The sequence below is a fragment of the Pleurodeles waltl genome, chromosome 9 (genome assembly GCF_031143425.1).
Source record: "Pleurodeles waltl isolate 20211129_DDA chromosome 9, aPleWal1.hap1.20221129, whole genome shotgun sequence".
Classification (NCBI taxonomy): Eukaryota; Metazoa; Chordata; class Amphibia; order Caudata; family Salamandridae; genus Pleurodeles; species Pleurodeles waltl.
The window spans coordinates 985,335,815-985,353,547 of NC_090448.1; the positions used below are offsets into that span (position 1 = coordinate 985,335,815).

Here is a 17,733-nt window from a genome sequence, read left to right on the forward strand (position 1 = left end):
AATGTTAGAAAAAATTTAATGTTGACATCCATGAGTGATCATATGGTTCCTTGTTTGCTTCACCAGTCATGCAAATCAGTTTCTCAACCCTCACTGAGGGTGTTGTAGCCCAAAGGCAGTGTACTTAATCCACTATTAAGTGGTCATTACAAATTACTTGTAATAAAGCCTATTTGATTCAATGCTGGGGGTTCTCCGTCTCACATGTCGAAACACATTACTGAGGTCTTCACCGGGAATCTGATTCTATCAGGTACCACGTTCTATTTTGTAGATTAAAATTGTAAAGCATTACTACTGACTTCTTCTAAAGTCTGCAAATGGGATAGACGCACTATCATTTCAAATCAGCCTGTGGCTTCTTATGTTCAGATATTCCTTTAGTAAATATATAGGTGGAGGAAGCGGGTCCTACTATGTATGTGTAGTACCAGTCACCAATGGCGATTTCTGTACATAGACTAATCAGTAAAAAAGCCTATTTATTACTTTCCATTACATGGTTTCGGAAATACATTTGCAGAACCTTTTTCTTATCTCAACTAATCACACCTTGAAGCTTTGCCTTGTAGTCAAGATGTCTGCATCTCAGTAAGTTAGCTGCGTGGGCACAGTCTGATAAGCTCTCAGAAAGGGCTTCTGTTTTGCTTGGGTAGTGAGGGAGGGCGAAGGCTCTAGCTAACCACATTGGGGGCCTCAGTCGATCCAGAGACAGCTTGGAAGGGTAAAGTAAGATTGATAATTGTTATTTAAGAGGTGTTTGATTTTCTGTTTCAGGTTACAGTGGACAAAGTATGGCGAGTCTCGAGGCACTAACAGAATTTGAAAAAGGACAAAAAGATCGAAACCATGGCAAGTATGTGCTTTCAGCTGTTTACAAACTATCCCAATTGACCATGAGCCAGAGACAATGGGAGAGGGATTTCGAAGATTTTACGACAAGGCCCAAATGTCCTATGGCAATGTCAAAGGGAGGGAAGCACCGTATAAACTCCTCACACACTGGTATCAGGCTCCAGATAAAACTGCAGTCCTAGCGCAGCACCCGGTGAGAGATCCTCTTATTGATCACACTACAAAACAACTGTGCCACATGGAAAGCTTTCAAACTCCCAAAAGACGATATACTCAAAACAATAACATCAATTAAGCCCTCCAGTCACTGCAATGATCCTATTCCTGCCAATCTCAAAGAACTCAGATCCTTCTTACACCTACTTTGGACTAGGATTGTTAATGCATCTCTCTCAAGGAATGTTCTAGAGGGCCTCTATTTCATTATTATTTTTTGGGGAAAAGCAATCCCTATCACTCCCCACCCCTTCCGCCCCATCCCCCAAAAACAATAAACAATGCTGACCTGCTGGACCACAACAATTTCCGTTCAATTACCAACACCTCTACACTAGCAAAGTTACTTGCTAGTGTACACCTGAAACTCTGCAACAACATTGAGCAGTTTTACCTTCTTGATCGGTACGGCTTCAGAACTGGCCAATGTACTGAAATGCCTCTTACTCAGGTTGCAAATGATGCCTTGAGACTGCTTGATCAAAACGATCTTGATCTCACATTTGCTGTCAATACAGTTAAACATGACAATATGCTTGACTTGCTGGAAAGAAGGATAGGGCTATCGGTTCACATTTAAACTGATTTGGCTCCTTCCTACACAACAGGCTCAAAGAATCAAAGCTAATCAATCCTTTTCTGACAGTACTCCGGTTTCTATAGGAGTTCCACAAGGATTCATGCTTTCACTCACGCTATTCAAGTTGTTCTTGGAACCTTTCACTGAAATTCTGAAGCACTCAAACATTAATTACCACATGTACGCAGATGAGACACAATTGTACTTGAAAATTTCCTCATCTGAAGATGTCAAAGCTCTCAACCGCACCCTACTGGAAACCCAACAGTGGTTAACTCGGAATCACGTTTTGCTCAACACACTTAAAACAGAATTCCACTTTATTGCCCCACCAATCACCCTATCCCCATAAAAGCATGGCTCAAACAACTTACAGCCCTTAAATGTATCCCCTCACATCATTGACTCAACCAGAAAGCTAAGTATAATGCTGGACAAACACTTAAATATGCAAGATTACAGCCACCAGGGGAGCCAATTACCAACTCAACACACTAAAGGAAATTAAACCGCGTTTGCTCCCTGATGACTTTCAGTTAGTAGTCCAATCCCTAGTTGTAAGGAAATGCCTCCTTGGCATGGTTACCCCCTGACTTTTTGCCTTTGCTAATGCCAAGTTATGATTTGAAAGTGTGCTGAGGCCTGCTAACCAGGCCCCAGCACCAGTGTTCTTTCCCTAACCTGTACCTTTGATTCCACAATTGGCACACCCTGGCATCCAGGTAAGTCCCTTGTAACTGGTACCCCTGGTACCAAGGGCCCTGATGCCAGGGAAGGTCTCTAAGGGCTGCAGCATGTCTTATGCCACCCTGGAGACCCCTCACTCAGCACAGACACACTGGTTGCCAGCTTGTGTGTGCTGGTGGGGATAAAGTGACTAAGTCGACATGGCACTTCCCTCAGGGTGCCATGCCAACCTCACACTGCCTATAGGTATAGATAAGTCACCCCTCTAGCAGGCCTTACAGCCCTAAGGCAGGGTGCACTATACCATAGGTGAGGGCATAAGTGCATGAGCACTATGCCCCTACAGTGTCAAAGCAAAACCTTAGACATTGTAAGTGCAGGGTAGCCATAAGAGTATATGGTCTGGGAGTCTGTCAAACACGAACTCCACAGCACCATAATGGCTACACTGAAAACTGGGAAGTTTGGTATCAAACTTCTCAGCACAATAAACGCACACTGATGCCACTGTACATTTTATTGTGAAATACACCCCAGAGGGCATCTTAGAGATGCCCCCTGAAACCATACCAACTACCAGTGTGGGCTGACTAGTTTTAGCAGCCTGCCACACACCAGACATGTTGCTGGCCACATGGGGAGAGTGCCTTTGTCACTCTGTGGCTAGTAACAAAGCCTGTACTGGGTGGAGGTGCTTCTCACCTCCCCCTGCAGGAACTGTAACACCTGGCGGTGAGCCCCAAAGGCTCACCCCCTTTGTTACAGCACCCCAGGGCACTCCAGCTAGTGGAGTTGCCCGCCCCCTCCGCCACGTCCCACTTTTGGCGGCAAGGCCGGAGAGATAATGAGAAAAACAAGGAGTCACTGGCCAGTCAGGACAGCCCCTAAGGTGTCCTGAGCTGAGGTGACTCTGACTTTTAGAAATCCTCCATCTTGCAGATGGAGGATTCCCCCAATAGGATTAGGGATGTGCCCCCCTCCCCTCAGGGAGGAGGCACAAAGGGGGTGTAGCCACCCTCAGGGCTAGTAGCCATTGGCTACTAACCCCCCAGACCTAAACACACCCCTAAATCGAGTATATAGGGGCTCCCAGAACCTAGGAAAATAGATTCCTGCAACCTAAGACGAAGAAGGACTGCTGAGCTGAAAAACCTGTAGAGAAGACGGAGACACCAACTGCTTTGGCCCCAGCTCTACCGGCCTGTCTCCCCACTTCAAAAGAACTGCTCCAACGACACGTTCCACAGGGTCCAGCAACCTCTGAAGCCTCAGAGGACTACCCTGCATCTAAAAGGACCAAGAACTCCCGAGGACAGCAGCTCTGCTCCAAGAAAGAAGCATCTTTGCAACAAAGAAGCATCTTTGAAAGAATACACATTTCCCGCCGGAAGCGTGAGACTTAGCACTCTGCACCCGACGCCCCTGGCTCGACTTATGGAGAAACAACGCTACAGGGAGGACTCCCCGGCGACTGCGAGCCCGTGAGTAGCCACAGTTGCCCCCCCTGAGCCCCCACAGCAACGCCTGCAGAGGGAATCCAGAGGCTCCCCCTGACCGCGACTGCCTGCTTCAAAGATCCGACACCTGGTAAGGACACTGCACCCACAGCCCCCAGGACCTGAAGGATCCGACCTCCAGTGCAGGAGTGACCCCCAGGTGGCCCTCTCCCTTGCCCAGGTGGTGGCTACCCCGAGGAGCCCCCCCCCCCTTGCCTGCCGGCATCGCTGAAGAGACCCCTTGGTCTCCCATTGAACTACATTGCAAACCTGACGCCTGTTTGCACACTGCACCCGGCCGCCCCGTGCCGCTGAGGGTGTACTTTTTGTGCTGACTTGTGTCCCCCCCGGTGCCCTACAAAACCCCCCTGGTCTGCCCTCCGAAGACGTGGGTACTTACCTGCTGGCAGACTGGAACCGGGGCACCCCCTTCTCCATTGAAGCCTATGCGTTTTGGGCACCACTTTGACCTCTGCACCTGACCGGCCCTGAGCTGCTGGTGTGGTAACTTTAGGGTTGCTCTGAACCCCCAATGGGGGGCTACCTTGGACCCAACTTTGAACCCTGTAGGTGGTTTACTTACCTGCAAAACTAACAAACACTTACCTCCCCCAGGAACTGTTGAAAATTGCACTGTGTCCAGTTTTAAAATAGCTTATTGCCATTTGTGTGAAAACTGTATATGCTATTTTGCTAATTCAAAGTTCCTAAATTTCCTAAGTGAAATACCTTTCATTTAAAGTATTGTTTGTAAATCTTGAACCTGTGGTTCTTAAAATAAACTAAGAAAATATATATTTCTATATAAAAACCTATTGGCCTGGAATTGTCTTTGAGTGTGTGTTCCCCATTTATTGCCTGTGTGTGTACAACAAATGCTTAACACTACCCTCTGATAAGCCTACTGCTCGACCACACTACCACAAAATAGAGCATTAGAATTATCTATTTTTGCCACTATCTTACCTCTAAGGGGAACCCTTGGACTCTGTGCATGCTATTTCTTACTTTGAAATAGTACATACAGAGCCAACTTCCTACACTAGTCATCTCCCGATTAGATTATGGGAGTGCTACTCTTGCAGGCCTACCCAAAGTAAGACTGGCACCACTAAAAGCCCCATTGAACTCTTCTGCTAGGCTCCTCACGGGATCCAGTGAAGTCGACCACATTACACCAATCTTAAAACATCTTAACTGGATCTTGTTTGAAGCACGGATCCAGTTGAAGATAACCTGCATGACACACAAGGCTCTCCTGCACAACACTACCATCTACCTGGCCAATAAACTTGGATTATCCAGAGGTAGTCGACCCTTAAGAAGTTCTAAATTGTTTCTGTTGAAACCCTAGAAGTTTAACAAAAAGAAAACTTGTAATCGCTCCTCAAATAAATAAAGTGTTTTAAGGTTCAGGGAAAGTTAGTGCCAAGGGTCTATGTTTTTCCTGTTCAGATGCAGGTAACAGTAAGAGGTAGCATGGGGTTTTTAGGTTTTAGGGAAGGGCAGCTGTAAGGGTTAGTAAGGAATTAATAGGGTTCAACCAAGGGTAGCATTAAAAGGTAGTAACGATTTTAGGGTTCTGGGATAGGAACCCTTAAGGGGTAGTAAAGAGTATTTAGGGTTCAGGTAAGGGCAGTATCAAGGTGTTGTAAATGTTCTGTAGGATTCAGGAAAGCTTGTGTTAAGGAGTAGTAAGGGATTCCTATTGTGCAGGGAAGGGTAGCTGTAAGATGTTGTGAGGGGTTTTAGGATTCAGGGTAGGCTAATATTAAGGGGTAGTAAGGGTTTCTGGAATTCAAGAAAGGGTAATTTAAAATTACTGTACATTAAATAAGTAAAGTATTTGAATATTTAAAAATATTAAGTTTGAACTAAGTTAAATATATTGTTAGTAATGTTAGAATTTAATAATAACTTAGAATTAAAAATATATTACATTTTGGAAGCCAGTGAGCTTATAAAAAAACTATCCAACCTATACATTTTAAAATTAGGAATTAGAAACAAAAAAACTCCATTCTCTCAAGGAGTCCAAGGTTAAGGCAGCTCTGAAGAAGTCGATGATGGAAATAAGAAGGTAACTGGATCTGCAATACAGCAACACATTCCTACCGACTGCTCTCCTCCCTCAGAACTGCTGCCGGAGAAGAACAAACACCATGATTATCTGGGAGACATATCATTGTAGTGGCACGCATCTGATCTAACGCCCAAGCACAGTTGTAACACAATAGTTAAACTTGATAAAAAGCTCTGGCGACTTAATAAACTAATAGTTACAACTCTTGGAGAGAAAGCTATTTTCCTGTGGAAGCAGTCTCGTCTGCCCAGTCAAAATTGGCCATTAACAGATGGGCAGAACCAAATCCACTCTCTGTAGTACACATGAAAGATTTTTTTCTTCTTTTTTTTAAGGTGGATTATAGAAGCTCAGGAGACGGCAGGGCTGTCCATTCAGACTTAAAAAGGGCAGGGGTGTGGAATTCCTATCACCCAACACTCTGGACATTGTTTGGGGTCAAGGGCAACAAGATTACATGTTTATTTTGTCCTGGGGACAAGCAGGCCCAACCCCCTATAGCACAAACTCTTTGGCTGCCACTTTACAGAGAGAGGAACTGTCTGCAGTTGAGGTAATATGTGGGTCCATATGTTAATGCTGTTAAAACTTTATTAACTTTATGGTTCATTAATGAAAAGCCTTTATTATTTGGGTAAGCGCTGTAAGGCTATAAGTAAACGTTTTAAGGTTCTACTACTGAAAGTCGTTCGAGTTAAAAAAAAAAAAAAAAAAAGTTTAACAATATAAGGCTAAATATAATGCTCCCAGAATGCTCTCTGATTACATGCAAATGTTTGCAGAAGCTTGTAAGCAAGTGTGATGATTCTTTGTTTTCAAAATAAAATATTCAGAAAAAAATGCAAGTAGGAAAATAAATGTTTTGCTACTATGAAATTTTAGGTGCTATTTCTTTGGAACTTCATTTAGTAAAATGCGTTGATGCATGCTAGTATTTTCAAAAAATATTCCTAATGGAAAAATCAGTGTTACCATTTTCAACAAGATTATGGGAAGCATGAAAATAAACAAGCACTGGCAAAGCAAGCCGATCTGACATTTTTAAAGTCTTTTGGTTTTGTCAATGCGTGTCTTGTTTTGACATGGTTTTTGTAACACTTGATTGTTGTGGGAGCTACCAGGACCTCAAAATGGTCACAAACACTGGCAAAAAGAAAAAAAAGTTTTGGGTTTCAAAAAGCACACAGCACACCACTGGCGTAACAAAGGCCCCCTCAGCACAGCACCTCCCCTGCTCGAGTCTCGAGGGTGGGGGGTGGGGGGGGGGGGAGGGTAGACCTTGTGTGCCAATATACTCCTAGTGGAAGAGCGGAACACGATCATTCACAGTAAAGCCAGCCGACAGAGAGAAATAGAAGTTTAATAAAACAAAGGGCCGGATTTACAAGATAGTGGTGCACCAGCTGTGATGCCCCACTTTTCTTTTGCCCCAACCCCACCAACAACATCATGTCTGCATCGTATTTACAATACGGCGCCCCATGGTGCACGTTAAGACAATAGCGTCAGAATTTATGATGCTATTGTGGTACTTTGCATGATTAGCACCATAAATTGCGGTGCTAAGCCTGCAAAGTAAAGAGAGGCCCACTGAAAGTAATGGGCAGGTCATGTTAACACCTGCTCTGAGCAGGCGTTAAAAATTAAGCAAAAAATGGCACAGCGAAATGTAAATGTCACAGTACCATTTCACGGGCCCCCTTGCATACATTATGTCTGGTGCATGCATAATGTGGCGCCAACGGTTACAAAGTGGCACAATGCAAGCACTGCAACACTTTGTAAATATGGTGAAGGAAAATGGCCTCCTTAATGCACCCATGGTATACATCTTTGAATTAGTGGCTTTCATGAATTCACAAGAACTTACAGAAGTAGACCAGGAAATCATACTCCTAGAAAATATTTGTGAACTGTATTTAAGCATGAACAAATATGCATATGTAGATTTGCTCATGTGAAAATCTATTGAGCATTTACAAGTTCACTTTCCCTCCTACCACTTTTTTCCCCAACCCTGGAAAAACTTCTCCTTCTGCCATTGTCAGGAGTAAATTTCCAACCCTTTTCATTCTGAGAAAAGATTAAAGAAGAGCTGGTGAAAATCTTTAACACATGCAATTTAGTAGGTTTGCAGACTCAAAGGCATTCCATCCCTGGGAATATTACTTACTGCTTCCTCCAGCTCACTATGTAGATCTGCAGAAAGGTGGCAAAATAAGGAAACTTCTATAGTAAGAATTGAAATTGCAAGTATTCAAGCCTTACTATAGTAGCATCCCTGGACAATCAGATATTCTATTATTAGAGCTCTTACATAATGAGATTGTGGTCATAATTTGTTGCCGCACTACATGGCACCAAAGGAACAAGTAGATTTATTTTATTTTTTTAAAGGACAAGTAGATTTAAGAAGCAACCTGTACCACGAACAATTAGATATTTTATTAAATTCCACACCCCTGAAAGGGTCATGGTGCGTGGGAGGGAAGGTCCTCCCTCAGAGTGACACATGCACTCTACTGGTGGGTTGCCTCCAGTATTTGAACTGGGCCACATCTATTGGGAACAACGTTCCTAACCTTTTTGATATTTAAATAACCAGTTCCCCAAATTTGTTTTAAAAAATTGTTCCTGAATGACAGATGCTGACCTTTAGATGCCTCTTGCTGAAAGGGTAGGAAAGGTATCTCCTTATATGAAGACAAGCAAGAGGTGGTCATTAAAGAACAAGCAGCCTTCTCACAAGGGTGCATACTACCCAAAAGACGTGTACATGTATGCAACTGGTTAATCAGTAAATCTAAAGATTGACTGGATTCACTTGAAGCACCATGGTGACAAAGATTTATTATTTTGAATGGTGATAGTGTAAAGGGTGTTATCAGCTGAGTTCTGGGATGCATCCTTCTTAATAAAAACATATAAAACGGGTTTGCAGTATGACTGCATTTTACTATAAAATATATATATTCTGGAAGCGTTTGTTTTAACAAATACTAAGGGTTTTTGCACAAGTGGCAGCAGCCTTATACTGTAATACTATTTTAAAATTGTGAGTTGCATATTCGTAGTGCTTACATTCAAAGGCTGGGACCTCATAGCACTATAATACATGTTACTATTCCCCCACTGCATTTAGCAGGGCTCAACTATGTGACTGGTTAACACACACGTCTGCTGTGATGGCATTAACCAACTGACCTTTCACAAGGTAAGAGTGTATTTCCCAAAGATTACATTAACTGAATTTATTTTCCATTAAAGGTTTTGTGTGTTTTATTTTTATCTGCATTTATCTGAATGTGAAAGGTCAACAAAATAGCTGCAGAATATTTTGCCATTTTAGCCGCCACTGTGGCCCAACTCCACAGCAACTAGGATCAAAGTTCCCATACTTGTTTTACACAGTTCAACAGATGGTTGTGTCAAGGGCATTCACTAACCACAGAATACAGAGTGACAATGAAGAAGAACGGATTTAAGTGATCAATGTCCCTGGGTATCTTAACCAGCAAAACAGGCGATACGTTTATGTGCAAGGAATTTATAGCCTTAATACCGCATACCTTGGTTTTATGTTGACTGGGAAATCTACAGAATGGACTTGGACAATGGAAAAATATAGCATTAGAATCACGCTGCCTAATCATATTTTTTGCATCCCATTTTCCTTTTTCACCCCTCGTAACTGCTAAAATAGTTTTGTAACTAATGGCCTATTTTGTATGGCTCATTTCGTGTATCGCCTCTTCCAAATTAATCATAACTAATTGGGTGGTGAATCGGGACTTACGGTCCAATAGGTCATTGGTTTGGGGTTCGCAGGGCTAGTATCATCTAGGTTGGATGGTGCATTAGAATCCCCTTGCTGGAGTGTCACGATAAAAGCATCAGGTCTAGGTGGTCTCATAGGAAATGACCAGTCTTCATACCAAGATCACTCTCCCATGCATTTCAATTCTTAGGCACACCAACAAATTACTGAGAGAGAAATTACCCAGTCCATGTCCTACACTAACTAATCAACAGAATCAGACATGGTACTCAGGGTGATTCATGAGAGCCAAGTAGGGTGACCACCCGTCCGTAATTTCACCCTGCCGTCCGTTGTCCGTGATGAAAGGCTTAACAGACAGCATTTGTCCGTAATTTTAGCCTTTCACCTAAAGGAAAAACGTAATTAGGACAGATCAGTTTCCCCAGCTGGATTGAAAGGCAGAAGTCTCATGTGTTCTGTGGGAGGGAGGGGCAAACAGATAGAAACAGGCATTCTTGCCAGGGTGTCTCTTCCCTAAAGAAATGCAAATGTGCCCAACTTGTAAATCTGCAAATGCAAAGGGGCCTGGAAAGCTGAATTGACATTAACCCAAGGAGTCAATTGAAGCTTTCTGATGGCAAAGATATTTAATTTTAGAGAGATACTGTAAGGGTGTTTCAAGGTGAGCTGTTGAGTGTGTGGTTTTATTGGACTGTTATTAAAAAAGGTTAGTAGTAGGTTTTAAACTGTACATTATTCAAATCTATATTTTAGAAGGACTTTTTTTTATTTGCGCATTTTGTAGCCACCTATTTTATGGTATGTGTAATGCATGTTTAAAATAACGACTTACACATTCATAGGTCGTTCAAGGAACTCGGTAACTCATAGTACTAACGGACATTGGCAAAGCCAATACGTCTCCCCTACGCAGGAGTTATTGGCTTTGCCAGAGTGGCTGCTGTTCAGCACAGCTAAAGGTTGGTGGCATATTGGTGTAGAGTGGCATGGGAGCAGTGGTGTAGAGCTCAGGGGTGCAGAGTAGAGTGCAGTGGAGTACAGTGCAGTGGTTTAGTGGCATGGGGCAGGGTAGAGTGGCAGAGTGCAGTGGAGTAGGGTTGCATACAATAGAGTGGCAGAGAGTGAAGTAGTGTAGTGGTGCAGTGGCAGACAGTGTAGAGTAGACTTGTGTGGCACAGAGTGGTGTGGAGTAGCGTAGAGTGGTGCGGAGTAGAATATAGTGCTGTAGAGTGCAGCGGCATAGAATGGAGTGATGCAGAGTGGCACAGAATGCAGTAGTACAGATTAGAGTGGTGTAGAGTACAGTGGTGGAGAGTGCGATATTGCAGAGTAGAGTGTCAGTAAAGTGGTGTAGAGTGGTACAGAGAGCAGTGGCATAGAGTACAGTGGTGCAGAGTAAAGGGCAGTGGTGTACAGAGCAGTTGTTTAGAGTGCATTGGCGTAGAGTGCAGTGGCATGGGGCAGAGCAGCATAGAGTGGAGTAGAGTGGCATAAAATAGAAATGGCACAGCGTGCAGAAGTGTAGAGTGTTGCAGTAGCTTAGAGTGCAGAGTAGACTTGAGTGGCATAGTGTACAGTGGCATAGAGTGGACTAGTGAAAAGTAGTACAGAGCAGAGTACAGTGCTGTAAAGTGCAGAGGCGAAGAGTGGAGTTAAGCAGAGTAGAGTGGTATAAAGTGCAGTGGAATAGAGTGTATTGGTGCTGAATGCAGTATTGTAGAGTGTTGTAGAGTATAGTGGCGACCATTGCAGTGTTGCAGAGTCAAGTGTCAAGTGCAGTGTCGTATAGTGCAGTTGTTTAGAGCGCGTTGAAGTAGAGTGCAGTGGTTTAGAGTGGCGTAGAGTGCAGTGGCGTAGAATAGATTGTGTCAGAGTAGAGTGCAGTGGCATAGAGTGGAGAGGTGCAGTATAGAGTGAAGTGGCGCAGAGGCGTAAAGTAGATTGTTTCACAGTGGAGTGAAGTGGCGTACAGTGGAGAGATGCAGGATACAGCGGAGTTGCGTAGAGTGGCAGAGTGTGATGGCATAGAGTAAAGTGGAGTAGAGTGCCGTGGCATAGAGTAGATTATAGTGACATACAGTGTATTGATGTACAATGCAGGGGCAGAGAGTTGAGTGTTACACAGTTAAGTGCACTAGCATAGACTGTATTAGCATAAAGTGCAGTGGCGTGCAGAGCAGTGTTGCAGAGAGGCATAGAGTGGAGTTCTGCAGACTGGAGTGGTATAGTACGCAGAGCGCAGTGGTGTAGAGAGGCGTAAAGTGCATTGGCATAGAGTAGAGTGGTACAGAGTAGAGAGAAATAGTGTGAAGTACCATAAGGTGCAGTGGCATAGAGTGGAGTGGTTCAGAGGGAAGAAGGGTGCAGTGTCCCACAGTGCAGTGGCATGGAGTGGTGGAAAGTGGAGTGATGCAGAGTAGGGTGCAGTGGTGCAGAGTGGAGTACGCATGGTGTGGTAACACACTGCCATTACAGACAACACGTTTTTTATTGAAATGACCATTACATTTCCACAGACATACAGTTTTTCAACTAAAACTATGCAGTGCACAGACTGTGTAAGGAAATTGCATCACCTAATGCAATGATTTGTTTTAATCAAATAAAGGTATTTGTTTCCAGCACGGTTCAGAATTAACAAAAATGTGCTTCATTTGTATTCTTAATTCTGATATATTCTCAAGTTTATTTAAATGTTGTCATGTGATAGAAAAAACTCTTTCCTACGCCCAATATCCAGCAAGATTGTCACATAAATCCTCTCACTTTGAAGTCAGAGAAAGAAAAATAAACACTAAGTTCCCTCCAAAAACAGAACCCGACATTTGACCTTGTTTTTTTGAATGCACATTAACTGTGATGAGATCAGAACAAGATTTATGGGACTGTTTACAGAAAGGGAGCACTCTGAAGGATACTGTAAATAAAGTTTGGGCAAGAGAAGGGACAAACTCAATAAGGATAGCCTAAAACAAATAAAGCCAGAAACTGAAAGCAACGCAATGTGAGTTACAAACCACAAAGCTAATGGCAAGCAATGGGACGAATGCATTCGCAAGGAAGCTCTATGAATTTACTTAAAGTGACAGCCCTGGGATACTTTGTGGGGAAAGTCCAGTATTTTAGTCTAGTCTGTATCTTACAGAGGTTTGCCCACATCAATCGCCCAGGTAGTATGACAAGAAGAACTGGAGTGGTGTCCAAATTGCAGGAAAGGTCTGTACACTCATCTTATCAGTTTGCCACCAGTCCCTATGGTGTAGATCTTCTGGCACACCTCATGTAGGGTTAGTGCTAAGTGGCAGACATGAAATAGGGAATTTTAATGATTGTTTTAGGTGGTTGTAAGTAAGGAGTTTACCGGGGTGAAGATGGTAGTCTGCCACAAGGGTTTCGAACTTTAGTAGCTCACCGTCCAGAAATAAATCCCCAATTTTAAGACACCTGCAGCATGCCACTGATTAAGTTGCTCTGAGCACGGCTGTCCTGTGCGAGTGGGGAGGCTTAGCAAAGGTAGTGCAGGAGCACAGGATTTCTTTGTTTCAGTCGTTTTACAGGTTCTAGCAAGAGAAAGCCCAGGATGGTGATCCGTAGAATGGTCAGTAGGAAGCAATGAGCAGGTCAGTAAGCCCTCCTTAAAAGTCTTTACGGCTAAACCCTACCTCATGCGGGGGGCGCAGAAAGCCAGCGAGCCACCCATTGGACCTGTGCAGCTGAATAATAGCGTTCTAAATCCAGAAGGCCTAATCCACCTAAAGTCATGGGTAGCTTTAGAGTGGAAAGAGCTACCAAGTGACCAAATCAAATGTGTGGCATACCTTAAAAAGGAACGAAGGACGAGCAGGGGAAGTTTTGAAAAATAAAACGATCATCGGGGTAGTACACCATCTTCATTAGTGTCACGTGACCCACTACAGAAAGCGGAAGAGAATACCAAAAAACAAACTGGGCTCGGAGGGACGGTGGCGCTCTGCTATTTCCATCCTTCAAATCAGTGGAAGAATGGTAGATATTAATCACTAGGTATCAAAAGGTAACTGGTTCCCAGTTCAATCTGAGGTCTAATTGTATATGAAGGGTAAAATAGTGCCATACGTAAAGGAACACTAATTACATTTTAACATTTTTACATTTTGTTTGTGCAATTTACATCCCAAATATTTTGAAGATTTTATGTGTACTTGACACTTAGGGGTAACCCAGATCACTAGTTTGGCTTTTGCTCAATTGCAAAACCATTTTAAGACATGGACAAAGCGGGCAATTGCCATGCACAACCTTGCAAGGGGTCTGGCCACTGCTCTCCCTCCACAAGCACGAACAGCAGACCATTGCATCAGAAGAGTTTGCCAAGGTGGTGTGTGCTGCTTGTTCAACCACTTGACAGTGCCTCTTCTGTCTCTCTCTCCTGTCTGTAGAGACAACTACCCAGGTACGCAATACCTTCCGATAGTCTTGGTGGTCCCATCTTGTCTGATTTTAGGAATTGTCCTACCTTGTTCTTCTCTTTCTTATTCATCCAGTTCTTAGCAACAACCCTTTGAATCAGTTGCTGTGGATCTCCCATTTGATCTTGATTTCATCCTCCTCTTTTATTATCTATGATTAGTAGTCCGGGCTCCCAGTTCTGAGATAAATGTAGAGTCCCAGACATTCACTCTAGTGTTGTGAGACTACAGACAAGTTGTGGGTACCTCACATATAGCACTATCTGCCCAGCCTCATTACATTTTTTTATTTTTTAGGTTGAAAGTCCATGGGCGGTTGGGGTGAGGCTGATGTTTTTGTTAAATTTGTGTAAACTAGCATAAGGTTGATTACCTTAATGATTCCCAAACTGTTTGCCAGGGGTTTTTAAATAATCAGAAACATAATCAAAATGTTGCTGTTACTTTCTCTTCAAGAAAGATTGGACAGATTTGGGTAGGGGTGATAGCCTTGACACAGTGCTGGAGGGGCATTAATTTACTACTGAACAAGGACGTAATGCGACACCTGAATGTAGCATACCAGAAGGCAATCACAAAAACACCACAGTGAATAAATAGTGCTGTTTAAAAAAAAGAGTAAATAAATGCACTGATAACATAGTGAGGCATTGCCTCTCTTGGGTGTGTCTTGAATTTTTGTCCTGAATTTTGACCTTTCGTCCTGAATTTTGACCCTGTGTCCAGATTTTTTTTTTTTTTTTACAGTACTGTCCAGAATTTGCCTCAATGTCAGGTGGTCACCCTAGAGGCAAGATACAACTTTCAGGACGGACCGCTTTCGTAAAAATAAACCAGAGGAATGGAACTGGTGTTCGGTGGGATGGAGACACCTGTCAACGTTATGCTAGGTTATCCGAAGACTTCGTTATCCAAGGGTTAGGGGTTGGGTGTCACCTCACAAGGAGCACCCTTGTGGTTAATTACTGAGGTCCATGGGAGGGGTCGTGTAAGGAGTGTTAAAACGTGGACTGCTTTAGCTGAGAAGCACAAAGCGGGATGCACCCTGATGAAGTAGGTCAGGAGTCGGCTCAAAGGTCTGGAGGTCTTTGCTGTCAGGCCAGATTACTGGGGCAGGGGAGAGGCCACGGCAAGTGACGTAAACTTCACGGCTCTCAACCTGTCAAAAAATTACACAGTGGGTTTTCAGGCGCTCTTATGGGATTTCTCCATCTAAATGCACTTAACTTAATAAATATTTAGAATGGTAACAACAGGAAAGTGTCGCGGATTCTAAATTAACAGGATCAAAACTCTGTGAAGTTTCACTGCACCTCTCCTTCACTCTCCTCACTTTCCCGACACTGCCCTCCCCCTGCCCTTGGGCCTCGTCTGCCCCGCCCCGGAGTCCCCTCTCACACACAGGCCACGCCCAACGATGTACCCCCGTGTCCTGCAGGTCTGCACCTTCTCCAGCCCATACCTGACGCAGTGCCCCCAGCCCGCGGCCGAGCGCCCGGGACACAGGTCGCGACAGCAGGAGCGCCATGATGAAGCCTGGACAGGAAGCAGGGCCGGGAGGGCGGAAACCGGCTGGGAGAAACCAAATGAGTAGGGGAGGACCAAGGAGAGAGGAACGAAGGTGCGGATACTGGAAGAAACCAACAGGGGAGGGGGAGCCAAAGTGACAGATCTGAGAGACTGGGGGGAGAGGAGGAAAGGAGGGCGTTAAGGGAGATCCCTTTCCCGATGAAAGGCAGAAACTGAATCCCATTATCCTTTCTGGTATACTCTGTGCGCACGGAGCCGTCAGCATATATGTGGGGAGGGGAGAAACAGAAATCCCTTTTTGTATATAATTCAATTTCGCCCCCTTTTTAAATCAGCCTTTTAGTTTCTTTAAACAGTAGCTGAAGAGGGCGGAATTTAAGGGGAATGTGGGAAACGACGTGCCCATCCATTTTTAATTTAAGAAAAACAGTTCCCCATCCTTTTGGTGAATAGACAACCGTCATGGGACGGTTAATTTTTAGAGTTAAAATGCTTCCCTTGACATCTAAGACAGGGTAGACTCATGTGCTGTGAAACCGAAAGAGGGCAGGCATCCAAGCAAGCCTTCTTGCCAGGGTGCCTGCTATCCTGAAAGAAATATAAATGTGCACAACTGGTCAGTTTAAAAATGCGAAGGGTGCTTGGGAAGCAGGTATTGGCTTTAATTGATATAATCATTGAAGCTTCTTGATAATAGATTTATTCTTTTTAAATGTTATTGCTAGGGAGTTATTAGCTGAGCTGTGAAGTGTGTGATTTAAAGGACAATTATTTTAAAAAAATGCACTACGGACAGTCAGGGTATTACTGATCTCTCTATTTACAAAGCACTTTTTATCTTAAACATTTTTGCACATTTTGTAGCAGCCTATCTTGCACTGTGTGTAATCTAAGTTCACGACAACGACTTGCATATTCACACTGCTTCGTGTCACAGACTGGGACCACAGCACTACACATACACAAGTCACTATTCGCCACTGCACAGACAAGCATTAGCAGTGGCTTTCAGGTTGCAGACACAGACCTCCGCAGCAGTGGTGGCTGGTGACTGAAAGCAGTGGTGGGGCACAAATACAAGATGGAATTGCACCTTGTGAGAGAGCCTCACTACCCACGTATTTCAATTCACCTACTCACCCACTGCCTTTGGTCACCTACCCATTTACTCATCCACATTGTCATCCACTGCCATTCACACAACTCTTATACACAGACACCCACATTTTCTCAGCACTCTGTCAAGCCCTGCAAACACATTCAAACAAGCACACATTGCCTCACCCATCCAGTATCCAGCAGTTTCAGTGATTAAAAGGTACACGTTTGTTTGAGCTGCAGATTACATGTTTAATATGACATATCACGTCATTAGTCTGCAGAAGAAATAAAACAATAACTAGCCATGATAAATTACTCAAACCATTACTGCCTTTGAGAGACAAAATCACCTACAGAGGCAGTGAAAGGAGAGGAGAGCTGAGAGAACAGATTATTTTCTTATTGTCTGTAAAAAAGATAGAGCTCCAACTTACTTGTGTGCAGGGTTGTCTTTGGCATATTTATGACTTGGGGTCTTCAGGTCACACTCCTGTCTCCCAGAGAGCCCTGGATGGAGTTATTTATTGCATTTATTCCATTTCTCTGCCACAGACTGGGGATTTTCTTTGCGCAATGCCACATTCTTTTAAAAGAATGTGACCTCTGGTACGTAGAACCTTCTGATCACACCCCACCATTTGAGTAAATAGGAAAGGGTGGAGAATAATATCGGAGTGACATGAAGTTTTCAGAAACCCGGGCTGAAAAAAAACCGCTCCAGGCTGTTTACAATCAGGGCTTCTGGTGGAGGAGGAGATAAGCCAGGGACGTCACTGCGTTCTGAGAAAACGTAAGGGCTTTGAGCCCTGTCAGCCCTACTGTGCAGCTTTCAGCCACATACTGACGCAGGCGCAGTGGGGCTTTTCAAAGTGCACGACTTTCACTCCGAAAATGTTGTGCAGAAAATGTTTTACTTTCATCATGCAATTAAATGTATGCTTCCCTAGAGAGGCCAG

At 43.8% G+C, this 17,733-nt stretch overlaps 1 protein-coding gene across 1 annotated transcript in view; it reads right to left on the bottom strand.

Moving 5' to 3' along the window:
- Positions 1 to 15,738, bottom strand: part of DLST (dihydrolipoamide S-succinyltransferase) — a 160,930-nt gene extending 145,192 nt beyond the window's left edge. The window contains exon 1 of the mRNA XM_069208479.1: positions 15,609 to 15,738. Coding sequence (XP_069064580.1) covers positions 15,609 to 15,674 — 66 coding nt within the window. The 5' untranslated portion in view covers positions 15,675 to 15,738. The remainder of the gene's footprint in view (positions 1 to 15,608) is intronic.
- Between the last annotated feature and the right edge of the window lie 1,995 nt (positions 15,739 to 17,733).